We start from the raw sequence: 26189 nt of genomic DNA, 5'->3' as shown, positions 1-26189 counted from the left end.
GGGAAGACACGCCAAAATATTTATACCTGGAACTTTCCTTTAAGACTAGATTATCTTTGTTTTCCTCAGGAAATGTGTTATTTTGATAAGAAGCAAACGGGATCTCTCAATAGCAGTCACAAGTGTACGGTTTGTGTGTCTGTGTGGTGGAAATTGGGGGTATATTTGCAAGCTTGGCAAACATATGTCTACATCTATGTAATCACATTTGAGGCCCATTACCTAATATTCAGACAGTTGAGCTCAATGGTAGCTGGTTATGCTGTAACTCTCTCTATAGTTATAGACCCTGCCAGACCCTTTTATATACACACAGCACCTTCAAGATACACTACAGACATTCCAAAGCCAAACCAACAGGCCTAGGAACACCTCCCAACCCACTGGACTGTCCACATAAAATGTTGCAAAACAAAATAACACAGTCAGTGTCCCTTATCTGGGCAGCAACACAGCTGCAGCACGCAATAATGCAAACATTACGTCTCTCCTTTTGGCTTGTGGGCGCAAACTGAAGACGCCAAGAGACTTGATTATGCAGATCTATGCCCATTTTCTGTAAGCCCTGTATTCTACTGCAAACTTTGGAGAGCAGAGACCCATGAAGGAGAGCATATGCTGTATTCTTCTTGTATTTTTATTCAAGAAACTTACACTTAAAACTGTACATTTATAACATTTGTGTAGGTTACAGTCTTAATTGAGTTTTACATGGCCATTTACTAACCTTACTTTATCCCTTAGAATTTAACAAGCTGTTTTTGCTTTTGAGCCTGATATATGTAAAAGACTTCTGTTTTGATTGGCTGCTCAGTATTCTGCTTCATAAGAATGAATTCAAAAACATAATTTTGCAGCTAAAACTTTAACAATTATTACAACATCAAATTGCTTCATTTAAAACTTGGCTTTCCATGACATCAGCTCTATTTGTTTGTTGTTGTTTTTTTTTTGTCCTTTCACACTTTGGAAAAAGCATGGACAGAAGTACTATAAAGGGTGCCTTTTAAAGCTTACTTCTTGGATGTGCTGGTAACAGATGCATCAAAAAATTCAGTTACAGAAATGAAGTTGTGTTCGTCACAGCTACCAAATTGTTTCGAGGGTGAGGCAAAGAGCAAAATTAGTTAAATCTCTAGTCAAATTTCTCCTGACCAAAAAGAAGCCAAGTAGACAACCAACAACAAAAACAAGGAAGGTTTGTGCCAAAGGACCCTCTATGATTGAGCAAATGATCTTAGTATTTGTTGTCAAGTTTCAATATCTAATTGGGTGAAAAACATCAACACCAACAACAACAGCAACAACAGTAGGACCTACACAGACCTGGCCTCAACTTTCATTCTTCCAAGGAAGACCTTAAAAAAATACATAAACAAACAGCTTTTTCAGACTACTCAGGCTTTGTACCTTAAAGCACCTGCATGTTTTACATCTAGATTTCTAAGAAATCGGAGGCAAAACTTCCCCAAAGCAAACTGCAATCAGCTTGTTTAATCTTTCAAAAAGCTTTCACAGCATTTGAGGCCATGGACGTCTCCTATTTTGCTGTCACGCTGCTGTTGGTGATGTCAGAAAGAGATCTAAAGGAAAATCTGTTCAATATACAGAAAACAGATAATATCTCTCCAAGGACTCATCCTATCTATCTAATCATGCCCAACGCTTTTGTTTGATTGGGTGATACAATGGTGCACTAATATAACTTCACTACAATGAAAGGTTTTATGGGGAAGTTCTCAAAACTGAACCACATGCACTCTGTGGTGAACTAAACAAAGGAGGGCACAATATTTTGAAGAAGAACTATTCATTCTAAAGAAGTTGAAATAGATAATAAACAAAACTATTCCTATTACAATCACTGAGGAAACCCAAGATGGTATATTTCCCTAGTATGGACCATTTTTCTTCCAGACCATCTATTTTCATTTTAGTTTCTTATATGCAAATACTTCTGAAAATTTGGAGAATTGGTGAAGTTCCTCTCGGTGTTTCTTTATGTAGGACATTTCATACACAAGGGCAAATCAAGGTGTTTCACACAAATAAAAGCAAAAGGAACATCAAAAGGAAACATTTAGAAAGTGCAAAAGTGGCTGATGTTTTTCCTTTATGGGTATACACATGACTCAACCCTCCTGGGCTCTCCAAACAGCACTTTGCTCCCTGAAGTCTCAGGCTGAGGAAGGCTTTTGTTTAGGTGAACCTAGCGTTGTGGATTATGGGAAATTCCAACACTTCTGTAAAGAGGAACTGTGTAGGAGACCTAGAGTACCCACAGTGGTGCCAGTGTGTATTAGCACTCACATGGCAGTTCAAACCAAAGACCCATGTGGAAGTCATGATTCTTCCAACTTAGACTCCCTGGCCATATCATAAGAAATATTGTAGAAACTAGAAGTATTCCATCCACCTTGTTGGTGGGCAAAACTGTAGCCCATAATCCTTCCTCAATGGTCAGTTTATGGCCATTACACATGGAAATATTAATTTGTTTTCTATACAGACAACCAAATAAAATGACTCCATTACCAGGACAAGCCTACCATCAACCTTGTGTACAGCCAAGATCCATGAACCCAGAGAATGCACACCTCCCTCCTCTGAAATGAACATCCTAACACGAGAAAGGTGTCTCCTTTTCGAGCATGAGAAAGATTACTCATTTGAAAGTCAGGAGGTGTGAAGCTTGGGTTTATTTATAGTTGCAAAAACCCTCTTGCTGGGCACTCTATGTACACTAGCAAGTTGTTCTCAGTATCCGCTGGCAGAGCCATCTCATCACATAGCTCTATTAAAGCGCTACAGCACCTGTCTTAGTGATCTGAGCTTTATACTGTGGATATAATTAGATTTTTATGTCTAGAGCTGAAAAATTTTATTATTGACACAAGCTATTATTAATCCTTCATTTCTACTTTTTCCCCGATTCTGTGATGATATGGGCCAACTGTAAATGAACACTGGGAAAATATGAGCCGGCATGCTTTTGATTTGTATTTTTACATATTGTAATACATGCGGTAATAAGAACACCATCTGCCAAACAAAGCTAAATAAATGTTCTTACCTCATGTAAATTTAGTTCTTTGACCTTTTCCTTCTGAATAACCTGCAAAAGAGATACAAAGAGCAGTGAAAATGACAGAGTAATACTAGTTCAACAGCATTTTCACAATCTAGCAACAAACTGTTGTTCAGAGTTGAGTATTAAGAGCTGTCTGCACCAAACCAATTCAAAAGGATCTGAAGAATAACCAGAGCACTGGTCTAAAAATGTGTGAGGGTTCTGAGTGGAATATTTAAAATACAACATCTGCAGCTGGGTTTGGAGTTACATAACGGGCACAATGCTGCTAAGGACATAACCCTGCAGCCTTCTCTGCTTTTTTAATTAGCACTGTAATGTGCAAGCATGATCACTGGTAGGACTGCACAATACATTTTTTGCAAATTGTTATCTTAGTATTGGCTTTTGTAATGCTGACAGCACAAAAGCCTGCAACAGGCAAACAAGTCCTAAATATATATCTTAAATGAGTTTTTTAGGGTATTTTGAAGAATCAAGGGATTCACATCATCCAACAGTGATAAACAATTAGCCGATCTTCCACTCTGTTCAAGGCTGTTTCAATAATATTTTATGCTCTGTAATGCCTGTGTAAGCCCTTAAAAGATTAAACATGAGATTGTTCGCTGCACAACAACACACACTCAAATATGCATGTCTATATTAATGTATTTCTCGTTATAACTTGGGCTGAAACACTGCTTATAACTTCCGAATGGGTGGGGCTGAACTGCTACAGACCGAATTTAGCAGTATGCTTCTGTCTGTGAATTGTATGGGCTGAGTACATTTGAAACATTAAATGTATTAATACAAGCATTAATATGCATTAATATACTACATATATCGTTTTTAAAAAAGTGAAGAAAGTTCAGCATTTAATGTTCCAAGAAATACTGCAGTGACCATACAGAGCATCCTAATTTTACTGTGATATTCTGTCCTGATCGTATAACCCTAAAAATTACACGGGTAAAGAGACCCTCCATGAACTGCAATCATTTAATATGGATTCAGTCTTGACCTCAGTGGTTGGGGATTATTTGGCAGAGGAAGGACAGTATCCCCCACCTCCTACTAGACATATGGTTGCTGACACAACTGCAATGTAATTAAATCATGGCGGGAGACCTCGACCTCATGAGCCAGCTAAAATAAGCCCTGATGCTTGTTTCAAAAGCACATGGTCAAGCTGTGCTATCACAATTGTTTAAAATGGATTTACCTGTTTGTATGCATAGAGCTCCTTGTGCGCCTGATGTCGCAACCTGAAACAATGCAAGAAGGAAGAAGGCATCTCATGTTTAGTTACAAAATTCAAGATAAATCTGCACACACACACACACACACACACACACACATATATATATATATATATATATATATATATATATATATATATATATATATATATGTGTATATGTGTGTATTTGTTCTTTTGTTTGTTTTTAATCTGTGTGGATCATGGTGTACAGTACAGGAGAGTGTACAATAGCAAAAAAACTAATCAAGTCAAGATGATGGCAGAGAACCAGACAGTAAATAACCGAGATAACAAAAGCCTGCCAACGTCTTGGTTTGAGCGAGTCACTGAGCCAAGGAGAAATGAACTGCACTCATTCTGCTTTTACCCACTAAAGGTCAATTGCACTTCATTTCAATTACAGATGAAAGATATTTCTTTCAGCTTTTACTAATCATGGAATATAGCTCCTGGCAAATGAACGAGACAATTTAAAGGCACACTGTGCAATGTGTGTACACTGCCTACACACTACACAAGCAATTGGCTACATTATCTCAACTTCATTGTCCAACAAGAGACAAAAGGAGAACTTTCTAAGGTCATCGTGTAACAAAAATGCGCTTAACTTTTAACTTTCCTATCAAATGCTAAAAAAAATAAAATGATTAACTGATGGGATCCAAATGTTGAGACCAAAAATAATTGATGTGGATATTCATATAGTGCTCTCTACTCTGGTGGGGTACATAGTGGGGACATGATGCATACTGTGGACTGATTACATGAATTTAACAGTTAATAGACTGTTTCATACCTAAACTATATAACTGGCAATCAGCTCAGATTTAATAATACATTTTCTTCTGTGTCAGACAGGTAAATATATGTTGGTCTCTTTCCTGTGTTGTCACAAGGATTGTTTTCAGACCTTTGTACTAAGTTTCTTCTTGAACCCACACTAGCTGCACTCTGTTAGCTGCAAGGAATTAGCAATGATTGACAAGGGTACTGACTGCAGTCCGGCATGGACATTACTACACCTCTGAAAATTTGACAAGTGTTCAGACTATCTTTACATGTGTGTCTGACTTGTGGACTTGACCTAGCTGGTCAGAGCTAGCTTTTGCAGCCCCACTTAAGCCTGTCTGAGCCAACACTCAACTGGCCATTATGAAAAAATATACTTGTGTGTTTGTTTATAAATGTGTCAGAGAAAGAGAGAGAAAGAGAGAGAGAGAGAGAGAGAGAGAGAGCACATCAGTGAGTCTGACTATGTGGAAAATTACTGGAATGCAACAGTCCTGAGGCAGCAAGAAATAAAAAACAAATATCTACAGCTTTCAGCTTATTGTACTGTGACTTCAGGTTAATGCCTGAATACTAGTAAGGAATTAACTTCAGAGGAATTTAGCCAGGGTGTTTTTATTAGTCTTGGCCAGATTTATGTTTTACACAAAAGAATGACACTAAAGCAATAAACAGTAAACCCAGAAACCCAGAAAGCATGTCTTTATACCAGGGCATCATCATTATTGGATAAAAAAGAACAAAACACAGTATAACACAGTCAACCCCATTAATATTATAAGCAATATTATCCATTATATCAACCTCTTAGATAGAGGTAAGTCAGAAAAGTTGAAAGGGGAAGAAGATACAATGAAAATATGGTTGTAAGATTTACCTCCATTACAAGTAACCTTAACCTCTCGGAGCAGAGTGAGAGGGATCTGTAAAACAGGCAGCACAGTCTAGGAGGAACACTGACATTCTGAAAAAGACCAGCAGGTAAAGGTGCAGAACTCCCAAAGGCGAAAGGACGAGTGAGGGAGGGATTAATGGGGGCTGTTATGGCAATCTACTTGGTGAGTTTCCAGGGGGTTTCTTTCTTGTACTGGTAGTATTACTGGGCAATATCCAGTTTATGTCCAAACGTTTGTAGACGTTTCTTATAACTGGTGAATTCAGCTACTTTAAGGTGCACCCACTGCTCACTGCTGTTCAACTGTACACACATAGCTTGTATTATCTCCACAGAGAAGTTGTCAATTGAATGCCAACAGCCGCTCATGAGGGAAAAAGTTATAAAGTGTTCTCTGAAGTGATGGAGCACCATTAAATACCTTCTGTATGCGCTTGAGTGGCGATTAATACGCAGAACTAATCAACCAAGATCAGTACCTGAACTCACTGAGGTACTTGTGGCTAAATCCTCACAAAATGTTCCAACATCTAATGTAAAGCCTTCTCAAGAGTATAATCTGTTACTGTAGCAACGGGGGTACAGACCCCCTATTAATTAACAGACTTTGATTTCAGAAAAAATACTAGACTAGCAGGTGTCTATAAACTTATGGACATACACTGCATAATGTCTGTTCTGCTATACTGGTATCGTTGTTACATATCAATATTGATTTTTAATTTTAGTGGCATTTAAAGAATAAAAAAACATTGTACTCAAAAAGCAAAAAGCATGGTTTCATTTACTCATTGACTTTACTAATTCATAGTTAAATATTATCAGATACCTTGATATCTGATATTGTAATAATCGACACCGTGATACTGAATTTGATCAATATTGCCCAGAACTGACTGGCAGCATGGCATCTTAAGTGCTTTCACACAGATGCGTTGAAAACTGCCTGACCCTGGGTAGTTTTCAAGCGCTACAAAACTGTTAAGAACCCTGTCTGATGTATAAACAATGGTAGAAATGTCATATGTAAGCGTGAGCTTGCATTTTCTGCCTTTTCAGATGGGCGAGCTGGATAAACACAAGCCTGTGTGTGTTCTCTAAGCCTGGGAGTACTTCGCGTATGTGTGTTGTCTCTGGTGAAAAGCTGCTACATTCAGTCTCGCGTCAGGTGGTGTGTCTGTGTGGTGAATCACGACTCCTTTCGCACATTCACTTGAGCTCACGACTCTCTCTTGTTGCAGGTCCTGAGCATGCTCACAGGAACATCATTTCTGTCCAATGTGTCTGTGGTCAAGGCTGCTTAACTATACGTAGCTATACGTTCTCTAAATGTACTTACAGAATGAATTACATCATTAGATCATTATGTAATTAATAATGTTTAATGCTATTTATATTCTGTATTGAACGGTTTTTCCTACTTTGTTTTTGTTTTGATGTCAACTTTCTTACTACACAACAATATACCCAGCGCCATACATTTTCATCCAATTCAAATCATAATAAAATATTTTCTGTCCTCTTTACACTTAAATGCCACATCAATTGTTGTTTTCTCTGCTTGTTTTATTTAGTGAGTTACAAGTGAGAAATAAGCAACAACTAAAACTAAAAGAGTTAATCAGCTATGTAGCCAAATTTAACACGCAGATTTGTGTTTCTTCGCATTAGCAGAACGTGCCTTAGTCCTGGTCCTGGAGTACAGAGTACACTGGAGTGCACTGCACAGTTTGGGATTTCTGTCTAGCACAAGTAACTCTCCTAGCACTTAAATCTGTCAGTCATCTTGAGGTAGCGATGATGTTACCCCATGCCAAATACTAGGATGCAAAAGAAGCAGCATACAGCATGGATGCCATTTAGGACACCCTTATGTTCTGAGATGAACTCAGCCCTCTTGATGTACTCAAAACAGAAGCTGAGCAGAGTATGCCACTTCCCCCCATTGGAGATATGGCACTGAAAAATGGAGGCTGGGCAGGAGGCTGCTATTTTCAGCGCTTGCTAAATTTGCAACTGTCGTCATGTTCATCTCACCCTACTGGTGTGGTGCTGTATAAATATTTCAATGCTGGGGATTCAGGTGCAGAGGAAGCTGGGTAGCACTGAGGATAGCTGACTTAGGGAGGGGAAAGACTAAGGGGGGCCAAGCTGGGAAGAGGTGTCATGAATTTATATTGTGCATTTGTCAAACTGGACACGAGGGAGACTGCATCTTTAGAAGCTTTTCAGAGGGGAATCTCATCTAAATGTCATCTTTTCATCAGTGACTTGGTAATCTGACCACCTCTTTTCATTCAAGTATCAAATCTACCGCAATTTACTTAAATAAAACTTATATTTTAGACTGCACTTACATGTTGTAGTGTGTAGTGGGTGGGTCAGAGAGAAGAGAATGTTTATGGAATAAATCAAACAGGAACGTACCCCCACTGGTTAAGGTGAATTTAGCCGCTGGTTCGCACTGTCTTAAGTGAGAAACTCTACAAGTGCAAGTTAACTGTACAGTTGCCCTGATGCCAGGCAACAGTACAAGTGCACAAGTTACTGGTTGTGAAATATCTCTGTTGGCGGGTGGGCCCAATCACACTGGATGGGGTGGACAACGAAGATGCCATTTTCTTTGGAAGTCACCTTTCAGTGTATCCCAATTATAAATTTAGGATTCTGAACTTCAGTGACATTACTGCTCAGTCTGACTGCTCAAAAGAAAAGAACTATTCTAATTGCTGCCCTTGAGTTATACCAAGAAAATAAATCAGCTAGAAATAAAGGAATATCAGTCTCAACATAAAAGGAACTAAAGGCATAACATAACATCCTCAAGGCTGAACCCACCGCAGTTCGTGACTGTGTAACTAAGCTCTAAGTACACTAACTGTGCTACTAAATGGCTTTGCGTACACTTTTAAGCAAGCAACACAAGCCAGATTAAAGAAAAGAGAAGTTTTACAGGTGGGTTTTGCTTGGCACATTTCAGATTATCAAGTCAGGAGTTTGTACAAGCTTCTCCAAACTGTGCTGTTTTACCTTCTCACTCTTTGTGACAAATATGATCAGATATAAATGAAAAACAACATCCACATTCACCAAATGTTTTAAATGCCATATGGCTGCAGCCAGATGTGAAATGATGTTTTAATCAGGGGCTTGAGACTTTATTTATTCATTTTCCAGTGTGCTGCTAGCTGACCACTCCTCGGCTCATTTGCATGCGGCCTGATGGTATAAGCTAAATGGATCCAATGGTTTAAACCAAAGAAGCACTTTCAAGAGCATGTAGTAGAGTGAGTACTTTGTTGTTGGCACAAATGTTGGCACATTACATGGTTAGTCTCTAATATACCACTCATGAAGATGCTGTCAGTTTTCAAACGGTGTTATTTCTGTGTTTACTAAAAAAAGCATGCTCATTGCAGAATTCAAGGTGGCTACTCACTCGTTTCTGCTGCCTTATTGAGCGGTGGGCTAATGATTAAGGTATGACTGCGCCATTCAAAGTCGCTACAGCCTTCAAAGTAAACGTGATAAAAGAGCCTCTCTCTCTCTACCCGGTGTGCACATGAAAGAGATGTCCTCCCAGGCAGCACCATCTGTCAGCCTTTTCTGTCCTCTAATGCAGGTTTCTTTCTGCCTCCACCTCCCATTCCCCTCTCTTTTTTCTTTCCTCCTCATTTTCTGCAGGATGAAATTTGTTGTAGGGAGGGCTACAAGACCTCGACTTTGCCCCGTCTGAGGTGACTCAGAAAGTTAAGGCTTGTCAGCATTTTTCAGCTGGTATAGGAAGAATCTGTCATTTGTGAATCAACAATGTTCATGTCTTTCTGAATATTTGATGTATGCACAAATGTAGTTTTACTGTGGAAATCTCCGCTGGAAAACCAGTCATTAGTTGACGTTTACACTGTTTACTGAGTCTGTTTTTATAGGTAGTTTACACTGCACACTAGATCTCAAAAGCCAGTAGGTCATTACGGACGTCTTGCTTCTGTGCTGCCTTCCAAATTTCATCTAATACAAAGAATGTGGATTCAGCATTCTTGAACCCTTGGCCACTTTGTATTCATTAGTACTTGTGCTAGTGATGTAAAAACTGCAGACATGGCAAATGAACCAAGGAATGCAGTGCTAGCCAAAATGCCCCACATTTCTTACCCTCCTTGAAGGAGACGTACAGCTAAATTGGCCATGCTGTGCAGCTGTATGGCATTTTGCATTGAGATGACTCAATACATGATGTTCAGGAGTCAGAGAGAAGAGTTCTGTATGCTTACCGAATCAGATAGCAGCAGAAGAGAAGGCTGAGGATGAACACAAAGATGGCAGTCCCAAAGACAACAATGTAGATATTGAGGGGGAGGTTCTGAAACCCTATATTCGGCATTCTGAAACTGTAGTGCTGGAAATCCAAGGTCATGGATATCCTAGTGGAGAGGACAAGAGTAAAAAGAAGGGGTAAGAAGCTACATTCACATTACAGATTTACAGAGACATGAATCTGGCTTGAATCTGGTATCCGATATGCTAACTTCAGAGGCCGATGATGATTAAAAGGTGTGCGTGTGGGTCCTTTCAGGGTAAAAGCAGATTGTCGGCCACTTAATAACGCAAATTTGAACCACCAAAGCAGAAAGATACGATCTGAGCAAAAGTTCAGAAGGTGGGTGGTAGGTAAAAAATACCACAATCACAAAAGACACTGAAAAAATCACAAACGACAATCACATTGTCACGATACACGGTATCACAATATTGAGGTTTGTAAACTGGAACAGAGAAAAAACAATCATTAGTTCCACATTTAATATAAAATACATTCAAAAACTACAATACAATGAGCTTTATTTGAGTTTTTTTAAATTTACTGCACTAAATGTGATTAAACGTGACTAATTATGATATCTTTGTAATAAAACATGCATTGAGTCAATGCTATTTAAGTCATTATGATTTTCACCACATGCTCAGGGGAGCATATTGTAAATGTAATGTCACATAATTTTTCACAATAACAATAATTACTGCCCTACTGTCCACCCCTAAAAATGAGCAGTAATGTGGCTTGTAATGTAAACCTAGACAGCAAAAAGAGAAATTGAAGACGGTGAGACATCAAAAAGGGATTCACAGAATGCGAGTCTAAATGTCAGCCCAGAGGCGTGAGGGCGAATGCCCTTTCCAAGCCCCATCCATCACATTGGTGACAAAGCAGGTCAGTCCAAGCTACCTTTTCCCTGCAAGTCCCAACTAGCATTATCCTGCAAGCAAGCAGGACATGAATCACTTCGCAGACGTCTCACATATGCAAGTGGTTAGAGCTCACTTGCTGTTAACTCTTCTGGCCCGTCTCCATAACAACCACTAGTGGAGCCTGCTGAAGTAATGAGCATACGGACTGCCGCTTATTGTCATGCGGGTGTGTGTGAGGAGGCCCAGACGGTGCATCAGGCTTCCACTAAGTGAGTAAATTCGCCAGCGCGGGCTGGGGAACATCGGTCCTGCAGGAGCTATTATCCAGCAAGCACAAGCCACCGTCTGTGAGAAAATTGATGTTAACTGATCTTTGGAGATTTGATACCGCCTCACTTTGGCCTCTTGCGAATATGCACTTTAAAAATACCTCAGATATGGAGCAAGTAGGTTCAAATCTCTGGTCTCAAAACGAAACACTGAAGAATATTGACAGCCTAATTGCAGCATTGCTTTTAGAAGCATTTGAAATGGACAGAGTGCATTTACTTCCACTATACGTTTACCATATGTGTGTTGTATGCTTATTATACCCAGAAAGCACTTAACAATTAACTGATCTTCTGAGATTTGGTACCACGTCACTCAGGCCTGCCTCTTGTGAATATGCTTTTCAAAAATATCTCAGATATGTTTCGCCCCTGGTAAGCAGGCTTGTGGTATACATACTAGGCCTATACAGAGAAAGCACATTACAGTAACTGATCTCTGGAGATTTGGTTCACTTTGGCCTATTCTCTTGCAAATTCAAGTTTCAAGTTTAGAATCTTTTTAGCAGCATCAGACACAAATGACTTTACCTCTACATGTTTATTATATGTGGTACTAGGCCTATATAGTATACCAGCAAACACATACAAGCAGGCATGCGTGAGAAAACTGACAGTAAAAGATCTTTGAAGATTTTTTTGTTTTTATAATCTGAAAACATTTGCTTTTTACATAATGGGAGTATTTCATAATGGAACGGCTATATGGGATATATGGGAAAAAATTACATTAACTTCCATTATAAGTTTTTTTCTCCAGAAAAGTTAGTCATCACTAGATTAATACATCAGATTTCATTCCAACAGCAACTATATGCTTCCAAAAAATATTTCAGATTTGGTTTGCACTTGGGAGGTGGGTTAAATTCTTGTACTAACCTTGAAACAGTGTAGAATATTTAGAGGTTTATTCTAATCTTTGTGTTAGAAAAATCTGAAAATGGAAACAGTTAATTAACATGCTTGCAATGTGTGGGTGTTTGTTTATCAAAGAAACTTCTCTGGTCTGTGAAGATCTGTTTTACGCATCCAAGGAGGACATGTCTGAACAAGTGTGAACAAGCAGATGAGACAGATAGAGAGAGAGAGTGAGACAGAGTGAGAGTGTGTAGTGAGAGTGTGCATATCAGGGACATTTTTGTGCTATAATGAATGCCTTTGTGTGCTTTCTCACATTTTTCTACCTCAAGGGGACTTTCCCCCTGCCCAGTAACTTGAGCTGCTCAAGGCCTTTGATACCGGAAAACGTTTCGCAACCAGCACACGCCCCCTCTCCCCCCATTAAAACTTCACTCGAGCTTAGCTTATAGACAGAGCAGTGTAAACTCATCCATACAGCAATAACCCACTGTAACAGAAACAACAGAGGGCTGGGGGCAGATCTCCTCCACACACCCACACACAGCCATAACAGCCGTAATAGTTCACGTGTAAAACGTCCGGCTCATGGTATGCAGTGGTAAACAGTGGTGGCCACTGGTTGGTGGATCCAACCCCAACCCCTGTCCAGCCAGCAGGAGAATTAGCACAGCTTTTGTGCAGATAAAAACTAGCCAGTTCTAACTCCATGGATCACATTTACATGAGTTGGTCACTTGTATTTATCATTCATTCGAAAAACCTGCACGCTGACACAGCCTGCACACATCCAACTCAGTAGTGTCATGTGCAAAAGCATGTGCACCATGAACAGCAAATGACTAAAAAGGCAGAACAAGCCTTCAATTTAAAGATAATTCACTTAATTATTACTGGTGCTAACTTCACATTAAGGTCCACTGCCACATGCAGAATGATGATGCATGTGCAGTGAAAAAAAGCCCACGTGAACTCCATTCTGGCTGTTCTCAGCAAGGCTGCGGGGGCAAAATTGGGTATGTGTCCAATCTAGGACCACTTATGAAAGTGTCTCAGTTCTGATCTGAAAATTAAAAATGAACATTTGTGACACTCAAGCCTGTTAGACACGTATACAGACACACTACTCAAAAGAGACAGTGGTCTGAGGGATGGAAAGGAGAAGAGCTGAAGTTCTACATAAAAGGGCCTCAAAACAGAGCTTTATTCTAGTTAAATTATCTCAGTTGTCATTGAGCTGGTCTTTGGATGCACCAGCTGGCAATGACATAACTATGGTCTCACTCCTGTTCTGCAACTTTTCATGCTGTCAGTCAGTGACAGCCAGGCAACATGAGACCTCCGGGCTTTCCCGGGCTACACAGATGATGGTGGTTTGCGTTACACTTCCAGTTGAGTGTTTTGAGTCAGACTGAGTATTCTAACCCATCTGACTAGGAGACAGAAGTAAATAAGAAGAAGAAGAAAAAGAAGAAGAAGAAGACTGATTTTAGAGGATGCCTTATCTGTGCAAATCTCTAAAGGCTGACTAAAGAGGGGTCCCAGAAACCACAGAGGCTGCTTCACTTTAGGAGATATAATAGAACACCAGCACTGAATGGGCTGTCGCACTATGCAGCAGTATAGCAGGCCTCAGTGGTACTGTCTAAGCACTGAATCAACAACGGTGACCTTCCTGTTTATGTGGCATCTTTGTGGAGAAGAAAGAAAAGGCCATTGTCACAAGACAAAAGCTCAACTTTTTTGGGCCATTACCAAAATAGCTGCCAGCCTCACAACTACTATAATGAACTTCAAAAAGCCCCAACAAGGGCGAGGCAACTGGGGGAGAGATTTATTGCAAGAATGTCATCAGCATAACAGTGATTAAGCTACTCTTTATGATTTAATGACTGTGTTGGCAAGGTGGCAATGCTTCAGTTATATCATCAACAGATTGATGTTGACTTGGATTTACGCCAAAGGGCACTGGGTTATAAACGATCATGTTTCCACCTAATTCCTGCATCTTTTTCCTGGTTTACATGCTTGCCTTGTTTATGACACAGGGCCAAGTCATTAACAACTCTTCAATGTAGGCTAACAGTCATACTTCCCTTTCATGTGAAGTACATTAATACTGCACACTTTCAATTTGCTTAAACATTTCAGGCACATGTCAGTCCAATAGATGGCTATTATGTGGTGGTGGGCAGAGAAGAAGCTTGAGAGGTCATGAAGGAGATTTTGGACTGCCAAAGTAAAATGACACACCTGTCAACCCCCAGATACCTTTTGCCCATTACTATGAAAATTTGTTGAGCAGGAGAGCAGCGGTGAGCTCCACATCCCACTGTGGCAAACAACCAAGACCACAAAGCTGCTTTTGAGCTAGACGCTGCACTCAGCGCCTTCAGCTCCGAAGAGGACGGAAGTAGCCCTGAAACATCTTTTTTCTCCCTGTCTTTTCATTCTTTGATTCTCAGCAATAGGTTGCTGTCTCTCCCTCCTGCCGTCGGTCTCCCTCTCCCTCTCTTTTCAACTCCAGAACTGATGGTTGGATCAGTGGGGGATCGCTTTCAATAGGGTATTGAGTCACATTCTCTCATGGTCTTTCTATAAGGGCATTTGTCAAGTTGAGGATGTGGGTTGGTCCTCTCTGTGGTTCTCTCCCTTTCACCCAAGCCTAGGGTTCAAATCAGAAGAGGAAGCTTTCATTTAAACATTATCTTTTTTCTCATTCTAGTTGTCCCGAATTATTAAAAAATAGACATCTAATCAAAACAATGCAAGACCAAAAACAAGCAATTTGATTTACAATCTGATGTTCCATCCCAGCTGTACTGCTTCTGACTAAGTCTTAAACACTTAGCATTTATGCAGATTGATGCTTCCCTGATTGTCTAAAATTCAGCAAAAATCCATCTGACACTTTTCTCTTCCTGTAATACCTAAAAACGCACTCCGGTCACCGAAAGGTCGAAGCAAGCAGCAGAGATAGAGAGTGGTAGAAAGATGGGAGGGAGAAAAAGATAGAGCAAGGCTAAGAGCACACTTAGCGCAATACATCTATAAAGCACGAATGACTGGATGTTCCTTGCGGTGAAAGGAAAAACAGAATGTACAGAACTATTTCCTTATAACAGTAAATAGCCATGAAAAAAAGAAAAAAAGCCACCTGAGTCCAAAACATTTAGAAATGCCGCGAGTGGACGACCTGGCGTAGTCTGGAAAATGGTACATTTACTAGACTGATGTTGCAGTCCTCAATTTTCCCCACTGTTTCTCTCTCTCTCTCTCTCCCCCTCCTTTCTCTGCTGTGTTACATAATGGGCATATGGACCTGCAATGTCACATTCCTATCTGGAGATCCCACATGTCAAAGCTACTGTGGTGGGGATAAAATCAATGGCTTACCCAGACAGAGGAAAAACCTCATTAACCCCCCTGCACAAGACAAAGGAAGGCGAGTGGTTAAAAACACCCAGGACAAGGCAAGAGCAGGCACACAAAACGTATACTGAACCTTAGCCCAGTAAACATGAGACTCGTCCCTGCTAGAGCAGAAGAAAGTCCAAACTTGCACCAGGCAGAATTGTCTCCATTGCTCTGTGTGGTAACCAATTAGCGCACCAAGCTAAGTAGTTACACTTAATCTAAACAAGGAGCTTTTCAACACATACAGCCTGCTTAGGGAGGATTATATAAGGACCACTAAGCACTGAAGAGCTACTAAAATTACCCACAAGGTATACAGTCATGGGAGAAGACAACACCTAGACTCTCAGGCTTCTGTGAGAGGTGTGAACTCCAACCAACCCGTGAGAACATTCAGAATTATTCCAAAGAAGGACAAGCAAAATATTCTGGAATACACAAAAACAAGGCAGGTTGATGTCCTTGATTTAACAAAGAGGTCGAGGCACTTTTGTTCTGACTTGTTGAGAGGGGTACCATCCCCACTAACATCCTAAAACAACGTCAGAGGATTTCAAGCCATTCCCTTACTCTTATCTTTTTGGTAGCTCTTCTCAGCAATCACAGGAACCTCCCTGAACGTATGTGCAGCAAATGATTTCGTTATTTGTTATCTTCACATTATAAAAGTCCCACAAAATCTTGTGATACAGCACATGACTACTGGGAAAGTTCGTGAAAGAAGCTGGGGGAACTGGGAAATGTCATCAACAGCATAAGTCAGAATAGCTCAACCCAAGCTACAATAAACATTACAAGGCAAAATGCATGTGCTTTCACAACGCTTTTTACATTCGTATCAATGTAAATCTCCAACTCATGCTTGACTCATAGCAGTGACCTAGTGACGCAGCCCCCATAAGGAAGCGGTAATGCGATATGCGATGCTGTAGTCACAGCCCCCTGGCAGCTCTGACAGCTAAAGTGTTTGCATTAGTCGATCCTGATTGGAAGCGCAGTCAGGCAGACTATAAGCACACAGGTTTACAAGGGCCTCTTTTGCACTGCCTGGCAGCCACAGAATATTTCCCAATCACACCAAGCAGGGGATGGTTCAACCTTAAGTGCTATGACCCCTAAGGCTGCTATTGGTCGATGACCCTTTTCATTCACTGCTTTACTAAAAGGTTCTCTACCACTGTCAGCGCACTCAAATTTACAGAATTCCTGCTGTAGAGGCTGAAAGTCGGTAAACAGTACATAACTGTATTTAGCCTTCTTATTATTCAAGGTATCTTGTGTGCAACTACTTTCTGCCTTCACTCAACAAATCATTGAATCAGAAGTGACCTGTACACGAAGAGTTAAGGACAAACCTTAATCTTACAGTAAAAATATTACAATGGAAAAGCTCCACATCTAACTTCTCATTGCTAAATGCGAAGACTTGCGTAAGTGTAGGCCTCAACGGTAGTGGTCCTTAAAGCATCTGGGAGGTTTACAGAGACATGTGGCTCATATCGCTGTTGCATTAGCGGAAATCTAATGATCTTCTGAGAAAGTTTCCTTAAAGAATATTCAAATGCACTCAGCTCACCTAGGCCTATGCACGGCCTTTGCAGCCATCATATCCATCACAATCATCTTTAAAAGCATCGGGCCTCATTCATCCATATCTTCCTAAGGTTCTTCTTGAATTTGTTCTTGAGAAAGGTCTAAACCTTCTTAAACCACAGAACTGTGCTCTTCTCTGTGCATAGATTGTGTTCCTACCTAAGAGCAAATCCCAAATAGCAAAACACTGGTGAATACCGGAATCTTTGTGGGAAAAACTGCTTAAGTGGGCGTTAAGAAGAAATTTCTTCTTAAGAGCGGTTGGTGAATGCGTCTCAATAACGCCTCAAATTTCTGTACAGCTTCGAATCTCATCATATGGTTACCACCTCACTTCGGGAGAGTTTATAATAATTCCAGTTTTGCATTTGCCCCAACAAGGCTAACCCATAACCTCTCTCTGACCGTGAAGTAAAATGCATATTTAGCCAAGAAGTCTTGCCAGATAGAAAGAAGAGCCGTCAGAGGATCGTTCCAGTAATCTTCCATGGGAGGGCTGTGGGGTTTAATGACTCACATGCCCATAATAAGACTGCTGTCACCAAGGCCTGTCCAAGTCATGTAAATCTATGATGTTTACACTCAACAGGTCAATAAACCTTGAACATGACATACAGACCAAAACACTGAGTCAATTCACCACTTCTTTCATTTACCCAGAGAAGTCCTATAGACAGCATGATCAATAGCACTCATTAGCAGTCAGGAACTCACAAACCGTTGACCAGGTCGTGTTTTGGGGTGTAAAACTGTAAGTCCAGTCACAAGCCTCCAGATGACTGAAACTGAGGGGATGTTTCTTGTGAGAATAACTTGTGAGATTTTGTGAGATTCCCTTTTTCCTGCGGTCAAAGAAAAGCACCGAAAAAAAGAACAGTTTGAAAGAGAAGTCTACGTCTGTTACTGACAGACCGTCTCACTGCTTTGGAATTTGGAAATCATAATAAATCTGCTATTTTCATTATTTTCAGTTTCTGTCTGCTACAAAACCCGAGCGCGTGTTCTCACTTCAAAGAAACAAAAAAGCCTTCAAAGTTTTGTACTCCAGTTATAAATTTTGTCACCATTTCATTTTTTCGTTCTTTTGCTTTCTTCTCACTCTCACCCACTCTGTCTCTCTCTCTTGTGCTAGAAAAGCTGACTGTTTGCACTATTTCGCAACAGCAGCCTGAGCCAACTTCCAGGGACTTGTTGCGAGCCCCTGTTGCAGAACAAAGGCAGCTCCCTCATTCTGAAGTGGAAATTTCCACTGGCAGCCCCAGCCCCAACCATGCCGCCTGCACATCTGAAACCTAATATGCCAAAAGGTCGGCACCAAATTGGGGGTCCCTGAGCCTCATTCATCTCTTAGCCCGCTGCCACGATGACAGTAAAAAATACCCATGTATTTGCTGTGATTAATAGAAACCATACATGAGGCTATTTGAATGGCTTTTATTTAACTGGCATCTTGGACGTTAAAACAGGATTATTTTTGAGAACTGTAGCAGAATTGGCAGTGACCATCACTAATCTGTAAATCATGAGGGCTAGAAATCATTTACTATTACAAGCCGACTGAGCAGAGAAAAACAAGAATTCTCACGTTTTGTGCTGCTTATTCCGCTCACAGGGCAAAAAAGTCTGTTTGGTTTAGTGTCTGCTTCTGTAATGAAACACTGTGGCTCTGTTTTCGCAGAAAACTAATCAGAAGGATCCGAACCCCAGGTTCTGAAATATCTGAAGACGTGAGCTGTTTTCTTGTGCACTTGGGCCAAGTTGCAGAGGAAGTAGGTCACAGCATACCTCTAAGATGAGGCAGAGGTTGGGGAATTCGTCAAGACACAAGGGACCAGATGCTGTATCAACATCTGTAGCAATACACTCTGAGGATGATTTCAATATCATTGTAATCTATTCACCAAACTTTCCCCTTAAGCCTGAGGTCCCGCTGCACTTACACAGACACTTTCACATCGACTCAACAAATTCAATGTCAATGCCGACCATCAAAGCGAAACTACTCCCACACTGTTTGTCGGTGACAAAGAGGCTGGGCAAATATTTACAGGTACAGCATATCAGGCTCATATCAGGTACAGCATATTAGCTAGTAAAGCATTAGGCCTAGTTACAAGGGTTGTAATTTATTATATAATTTACTGGGACATTTGCATAGTTGCACAGTCTAAGAAATACTCTGAAAATAACTGATGGTACAATTCCCGTAATGTTAGTTAATAAACAATAATCTGAAATCTAAACTTTTTATAATTCAGATAAAGATCACCCTTTTAAATGGATATCTTAAAAATACACACCTCTATCTCTATAAATGATATATTAAACCTAATCTCGGTCCAGCACAGAGCAAATAATGTTAGCATGCAACAACATCACTACTCCCGTCAAAATCCTAAGCAGAAGCTCCAGCACAATCGAGGCTCTGCACGGCTCAGTGTGCGGGCAGCGGGATTAATGGAGCTTTTAATCCAGGGCAATGGTGTTGCTCTGGCAGCTAATTAATCCACTTTAACCAGGAGCTGAGCTGGCCAGGAGGGAGCAGCCTTCAGACGGATGGATGGAGGGCGGTGGCTGACAGAGCAATATATGAAGCTGTGGTGGTGCAAAAGACATCTTGCATTACACAAACATGTCCCAACTTCCATAAAAAGTGATTACACCAGCAATGAGTATTTTAAAGTGTATGCTAGTGCCTATAAGGGACTTATCGTGGAAAACGGCATTTTCCCCATTTATTTTAAATAAAGCATGTAAAGACTGTTAAGGTTTTAAAACGCACTGCGTACAGACCAGGTCTTACATATGTGCACCATAACATGCAAACGCCTGTTCTGAATGACCTGTTTTTGTGATTGGCATGAAATCCAGTTTAATGCACAGATATTAAGCCTATTGTTTAGTCGGCTCATTCCTGTTGAAGTTATAAAGAGTGTTTCCAATGTTCAATACAGGTAAGCCAATCAATGCACACACAAAGGACGTTTACATATAGTGGTGTTAGAGATACAGTAACAAAATCAGCTATTTTATTAAGAAATATAAATGCCATACATGGACATTAAAGAAAAATGTAGGATATAGGACAAATGTAGTAGGTTTTCATCCTATTTTGGAGATGGCGAAAGCTGTCTTTTTAAACTAATCTTAGAGTAGTTTTTGCTGCTGTCAGAGTTTTGGTGAGAGGGAACGGCCTTACATCAGCAAAGGATAACTTCTTCCCAGAGGCTTGTCTTTGGATACCAACGGTAACATAAGATGACACAAACAAGCCATGTAAGTGGCACAAGCAGCTGTCTTGACTACTGCCCCCTTCTCCCCCATGGTCTCTCTTCTCAGCCTAGATTCCACACATGGAAATCTCTTAACCCTTTCTCAGACCACCTACACTCACAAACAAGTCGTGATTATAGACACACTTCTCACGGCTTTGGTTTCCACTTTCTAAAAACTCTATTCATACAGAAACTTTTAAAACTTTAACTTTCAGCAGACAATCTCAGTCAAACCTCATTTGGCCATAGATATCCATTTGTGCAGAAGACTTTTGCATTGTCACAGGCCTCGCTGCTGGAGTAGCTCAACGCTGGCCTTTAAAAAGCACTTTTATCCATACCATAAGTCAATTAAGGCAACATGAGCATATCGCTGCTGTCGGAAGAAAACCTTGTATCTCCATTTTTGTCATTTTTCAGTTTTTAACATAATTTAGAAATGCCTGTTGGCCTTTACATCGTTTGTAAATTTCATGAAAAATGGACCAAGAGAAATGGCCCAAAATTATTTGGAAAAAAGTTTGGTTCCATTGACTTACATTACAAGCAAAGGAGGTTTTTTCCTTCTCCTGTAAAGTTACCGTTTTGGAGATAAGAGGTTTTCTTCTGACAACAGCAATAGGCTAATTGTAATTATCAATAACTGTTATAAAATATCAAAAAGTATCACCTACAATTTGTCAGAGCGGGTGAATACTTATGTTATTTGTCCGAAGAGAATACCCAAAGGACAGAGATTAATCAGTGCACTCGGGTTGCACAAAATCCTGACTGTAACTTCCTCTGATGAACTTCGAGAGCTTTCCTTGGTTTCCTCTTACTTTGATTATGACAGTAGAGTAATACAGCGATGATCAGTAAATTCTCAATTTGTTAAACTCACAGTTTTGAAACACATACAGTGCGGCTCTCATTGGGTCGTACAGACCTATAATTCACTACACTTAGGTTTTAATCAGCCACAGTGTATAATGTCCTAAAATAAAATGCTACCAAAAGTTCATGAAGCAACAACAAATAGACGTGGCCCTCCTCTTTTAAAGTGGACAGCCTGCTCATGTTTCTAAGCAGATCAAAATACAGCTCATGTGACCTCATGAAACAAGGTTGCTGAAAATAACTGCATGCTTGACACATGCAATGGCAAAGGGCGGCCAGAAGCAAATCAGCATGCTTGTCTTTCAAAGAAAAAGGAAATTACAAGCTCCATTCACAGCAGCACAAGGCAAAACCAACAGTGCTGTACAAAGTGAACAACTGTACAAAGTGAACTATCAAACTAACAGAGCCCACAGATCATATTTGAGCTTGTAAACAGAAGCGTCAGGCTTTATCAATCTAAGCATGAGCTGTTTTCCCCACACATCATCCAACAGTGTATTTCCTTTAATAAGAAACCAGGGTCAGTAATTTCATAAGAAGCAACAATGTCTTGTCATTATTATCATCTTATTAAACTAACTGGACATTATGGCCTTCATAAGGCTGCTACCTTAAACTGTCAACATTTCACAACACAGATGAAGACCTGGGCTTTAACAATGCAGGTAGGTGTTTTCTAAAAGCATCCAAGGGTCCATAGTATTACATTCTTAAATAACTGTATAATAACAATATCAGTCATTGTTAAGAATGGGTGGAGATTACACATATGGACTGTCCATAAGTGGAACATGCAGCCTGTTCTGAACTCATTTATTTTGTAATATTACAAACACAAACGCAAACTACAAATATCTACTCACTTTAGCTCGTTTCTCAAAGCATATTTAACAGATCTCTCCTCAAAAGCATTAAACTGCTGTAAATACAGTTAGATAAACAGCCACCTTGTGAAATTTAATAGAAATTCTGTCTCATCTGAGGAGGGACAGGTAAAGGACCAAAGTATTTATTGCTTTTAACTCTGTAAATCCTAAAGGCCTAAGTGTGGGCCCATATGTCAGGTCCTCACGCTCATGATGATATTACTTACATGTTAGTTTTATGGTAGTTACTGAAGAACGTTCTAAAGATAGTCTAAATATGACTGAATTGTACATACTAAAGATGAATAATAATAATATAAATAATAACAATTATTAAAAATAATAAGAATAATAGGCCAAGTGTTTAAATGGCTATTCTAAAGGGAACCTAAAGCTAAACTGTTCTGATGTTATTGACACATCTGGTCTGGAAGTCATGTGTGCACAGATTCACCATGTGAAGCTTGCACTATGACTCAGATGGAACTGTGCCTTTCCAAAGCATTACCCAAGAACGAGGGTCACAAGAACCAGAGCTTTCTGTGGATGTGCACAATAAGTGCAACAGCCTCACAACATAAACACAAGTATGAAGCTCAGAGGAGAAACACTATTCCAAAACCATGGGTTACTTCCATGCTTAAAAGAAAGTTAGCTGTTAAATGACATTTTTCAAGGCTGGCTAAATCCTCCAGCATTCAAAATGCTGCATTAAAAAAGTCAGATGATAAAAAAAAAAGAGAAACGACAGAAATCAACGAACTCACCAGAGTGCTTCACCTTGAACAAGTCTGCCATGGCACAATGCTACCCAGTGGAGTTTTCTCCACTGCTCATACAGAAAGGCCCGGATTTCCTCCCATGTCTTAAAGGCGAGTTTATCCTCTCTGAGAGGAGAGTAATGCATGAGGACTGATTCACATCTTGGCTGCCTAAACATTACATAATCCAATAAAGTGCACGGGGGTGCCTGGAAATGCCAGCCCATGACCATTTGCCTCCAAATGCCTCTCAGAACAGAACTATTCGGATCTTTTTCTGCTCACTTTTTCACTGTTTTTTGTTTTTTAGCTTGTTCACATAAGCTTAACACCTATTAGTGTGCCATCACTGTATTCTCTGTGGTGTAGAACTGCCTTGTATAACGCTGTACTTGGACATCTACTGTTGCTATAATATCTCTTAATAAATGACATAGCTTAGTTTGATTCTATCTAAGCAACAGCATCCACCAAAGAGGGCATTAAGTGGCGGGGCTAAGGGGTCGCATGCTTGTTGGCAAATTGCTTTTGACAGTTTGCTACGAGGCTCATAGTTTCTGAGTGCGGCCCCTTGAGGAAAATACTTTGGAACCCCTTCACCGCAGGTGGCTGCTCTTTTCCCTTTCAGTCACCGTGCAGCCTGGACGGCAAACACAGTGTGCCCAGTAACGAGTCTCTGATTTGTTCTTAATGGGTACTCAGATGCAGGAGAGTACAACTGTACATGCTGTTCAGTCAGGAGACTAACAAACACCCACATGACTGAGGCTGAAATATTGGCCAGGGACTGAAAACAATTAAGGCTGGATGCCAAACTCTGGTGTGAGTGAAGCAATAATCAAACCTGAAATGAATGAACTATTTACTTCAACCGCAGACGTGGATGAATGATGCTTCAAATGGATTCAACTGGTGGCACTGAATGAGCATCAAAGGGCCACAGATGAATGGGATGAATGGTGCTTCACTGGCCTTAAATGGTGGCATCAAAGTCGATGCAAGGGGTGGCCGACTCCAGTCCTAGAGGGTTGGTTTCCAGCACAGTTTGGTGATTTTCCTGGTCTAACTCGCCCACTAAACCTGGCAGTCAGCTGCTCGGTTGAATCAGATGCGTTTGAGTAAGACAATCAGCAACCTGTGCTGGACACAGGCTCTCCAGGACTGGAGGCCGCCATCCCTGCTCTACGCTGTGTGGTTTTATCACGTCATGTTCAAGCTGCTGTCTGTATATCTGGTTTGCTGCTATCTGTGGGACTGCCCAAAATCCACACTTAAGATCTCATCAAAGACAGTCCAAGACAGTCCAGCCGCCACATCTTCTCTCTTACTCAGGTCGTGGCGTGAAAGGGTTAACCGCTAAACCTCTGTTTACATGGTCAGGGCTGCTGCCCAGCTAGTTAGGAGCTCGGCCACTGTCCAGTGTGTGTGTGTGTGTGTGTGTGTGTGTGTGTGGAAATAGCGCGGTGTGCCTGTTCAGTTCGAGCTGAAAACGCTTCTGTCAGAAATAAAAGGGGGTTTAAAGAGGAGGGCGGGGTGACTGAGCTAACATACGCCTCATGAATGAATATCTACAGCCGAGGCAAAGGGTACGAGTGAAAAATGCTGGATAGTAGCCGTGAACAGACGAGTTTGATAAGAATAGCAGTAGAAATCATAACATATTCGTATAATCTAATAAACGTGTCATCATTAGCGAGCCCAAGCTAACGATAACCGCCTTCACATCAGCGACTGAGCCGAGACGGCTAACAGTGCTTCTCCGGCGATGTAGATCTGTCAAATATGCTGCTCAGTTCCAGTAAAGTGTGATTTTAAGCGCTCTTGTCCGTTTCTACAGTCCAAAGCAAACAAAACGAACCGTTATGCCCGAAGAATTCCCGATACTCGAGCTCCTTCGAGCGCCCTGGAAAACGGCTTCTCTGGACGTTAACGTTATCGCTAGCACGGACGGCTAGGTCAGCTAACGCTAACTAACATAAAACCTAACGTTAAACAGCTAAGCTAACGTTAGCTGGAAGACGTTAAATAAAGCAGCTCACGGTGGTAAAATATCACTAAATGAAAACGAAAGCAACGCGGAGGATGAGACTGAAACCAGCTTCTTATTCACCTTGTTCGAATTTTCTCGTTCCACCTTAAATGGTGAAGGAGATTTCACTCAGAATGTAAACTGGGAATGCATGTTAACGCTAACTGCTGCACCATTTAAGGTGGAACGGGCAAATTCGAACAAGCGGCTGGTGAATGAAGGTACATAACGTTACATGCTTATGATAATCTAATAACAAGGAGCGTGTTGTCGGTTAGAAGAGCGAGGAAAGGAAGACTTACCGAGCTGTGTTGCTTTCGGTTCCCCTCCTCAGTCAACGTTAGCGAGACGCGGCTGTTTAAAAGCAGGCGCGAAGAGATGGACGATTCTCTGTGAGTTAAAGCTCGGTCCTGCAGCAACCAACGAGTTTCTATGTATAACAACCGTTCAACGACCAAAACGAGAGAGCGAACGCATCGCGGAACCAGCAGGTGGCTTCAGCAGGCGACACGGAGCGTGGCTGTCCGATGTGGCTTCAGTCTGTGTGTGGAGAAAGAGGCAGAGCGCAGGGAGCTCAGCCGCCGAGCTTCATGATACGAGACCGTTTGGATTCTGGCGGATGATGAGAACAAGTGTGCACGTAGCTCACGAGCGCGGCCCTCCCTCCCCTCGAGGGGGGCATGATGGAGTGGGGTGGGGTGTGATGGTGTAAGGGGGCGTGTGCATAGTGTGCAGCGACACACCGAGCATCTGAATGCCTCTGCTGTATCTGCACCCCACCTCTATCACTCCCAAGAAAGATGGCTGTTCAGGGGTTCTTCAGTAAAGACGGTGGGCTTTATAGAGAACACTCCAAGAACCATTTCATGCTAAAATTGCTCTGTGCATGGTGAAATGGTTCGTCAGATTGATGGAGAATGTTCTGTACGTGCAGTACAGAAGCCTTTTTGAAAAAGGTTCTATATAGC

General features: G+C 40.9%; 1 protein-coding gene across 1 annotated transcript in view; it reads right to left on the bottom strand.

Annotated features, from left to right (window-relative positions):
- rnf24 (ring finger protein 24) overlaps positions 1-25895 on the bottom strand; it is a 35595-nt gene extending 9700 nt beyond the window's left edge. The window contains exons 1-4 of the mRNA XM_017709477.2: positions 25524-25895; positions 10296-10445; positions 4299-4341; positions 3074-3115 (exon numbers count right to left, since the gene is read on the bottom strand). Coding sequence (XP_017564966.1) covers positions 3074-3115; positions 4299-4341; positions 10296-10438 — 228 coding nt within the window. The 5' untranslated portion in view covers positions 10439-10445; positions 25524-25895. The remainder of the gene's footprint in view (positions 1-3073; positions 3116-4298; positions 4342-10295; positions 10446-25523) is intronic.
- Positions 25896-26189: the final 294 nt, after the last annotated feature.

Source organism: Pygocentrus nattereri, chromosome 22 (assembly GCF_015220715.1).
Source record: "Pygocentrus nattereri isolate fPygNat1 chromosome 22, fPygNat1.pri, whole genome shotgun sequence".
Taxonomy (NCBI): domain Eukaryota; kingdom Metazoa; phylum Chordata; class Actinopteri; order Characiformes; family Serrasalmidae; genus Pygocentrus; species Pygocentrus nattereri.
The sequence above is the reverse complement of the archived record's forward strand: the minus strand, read 5'-3'. Positions and strand labels throughout refer to the sequence as shown.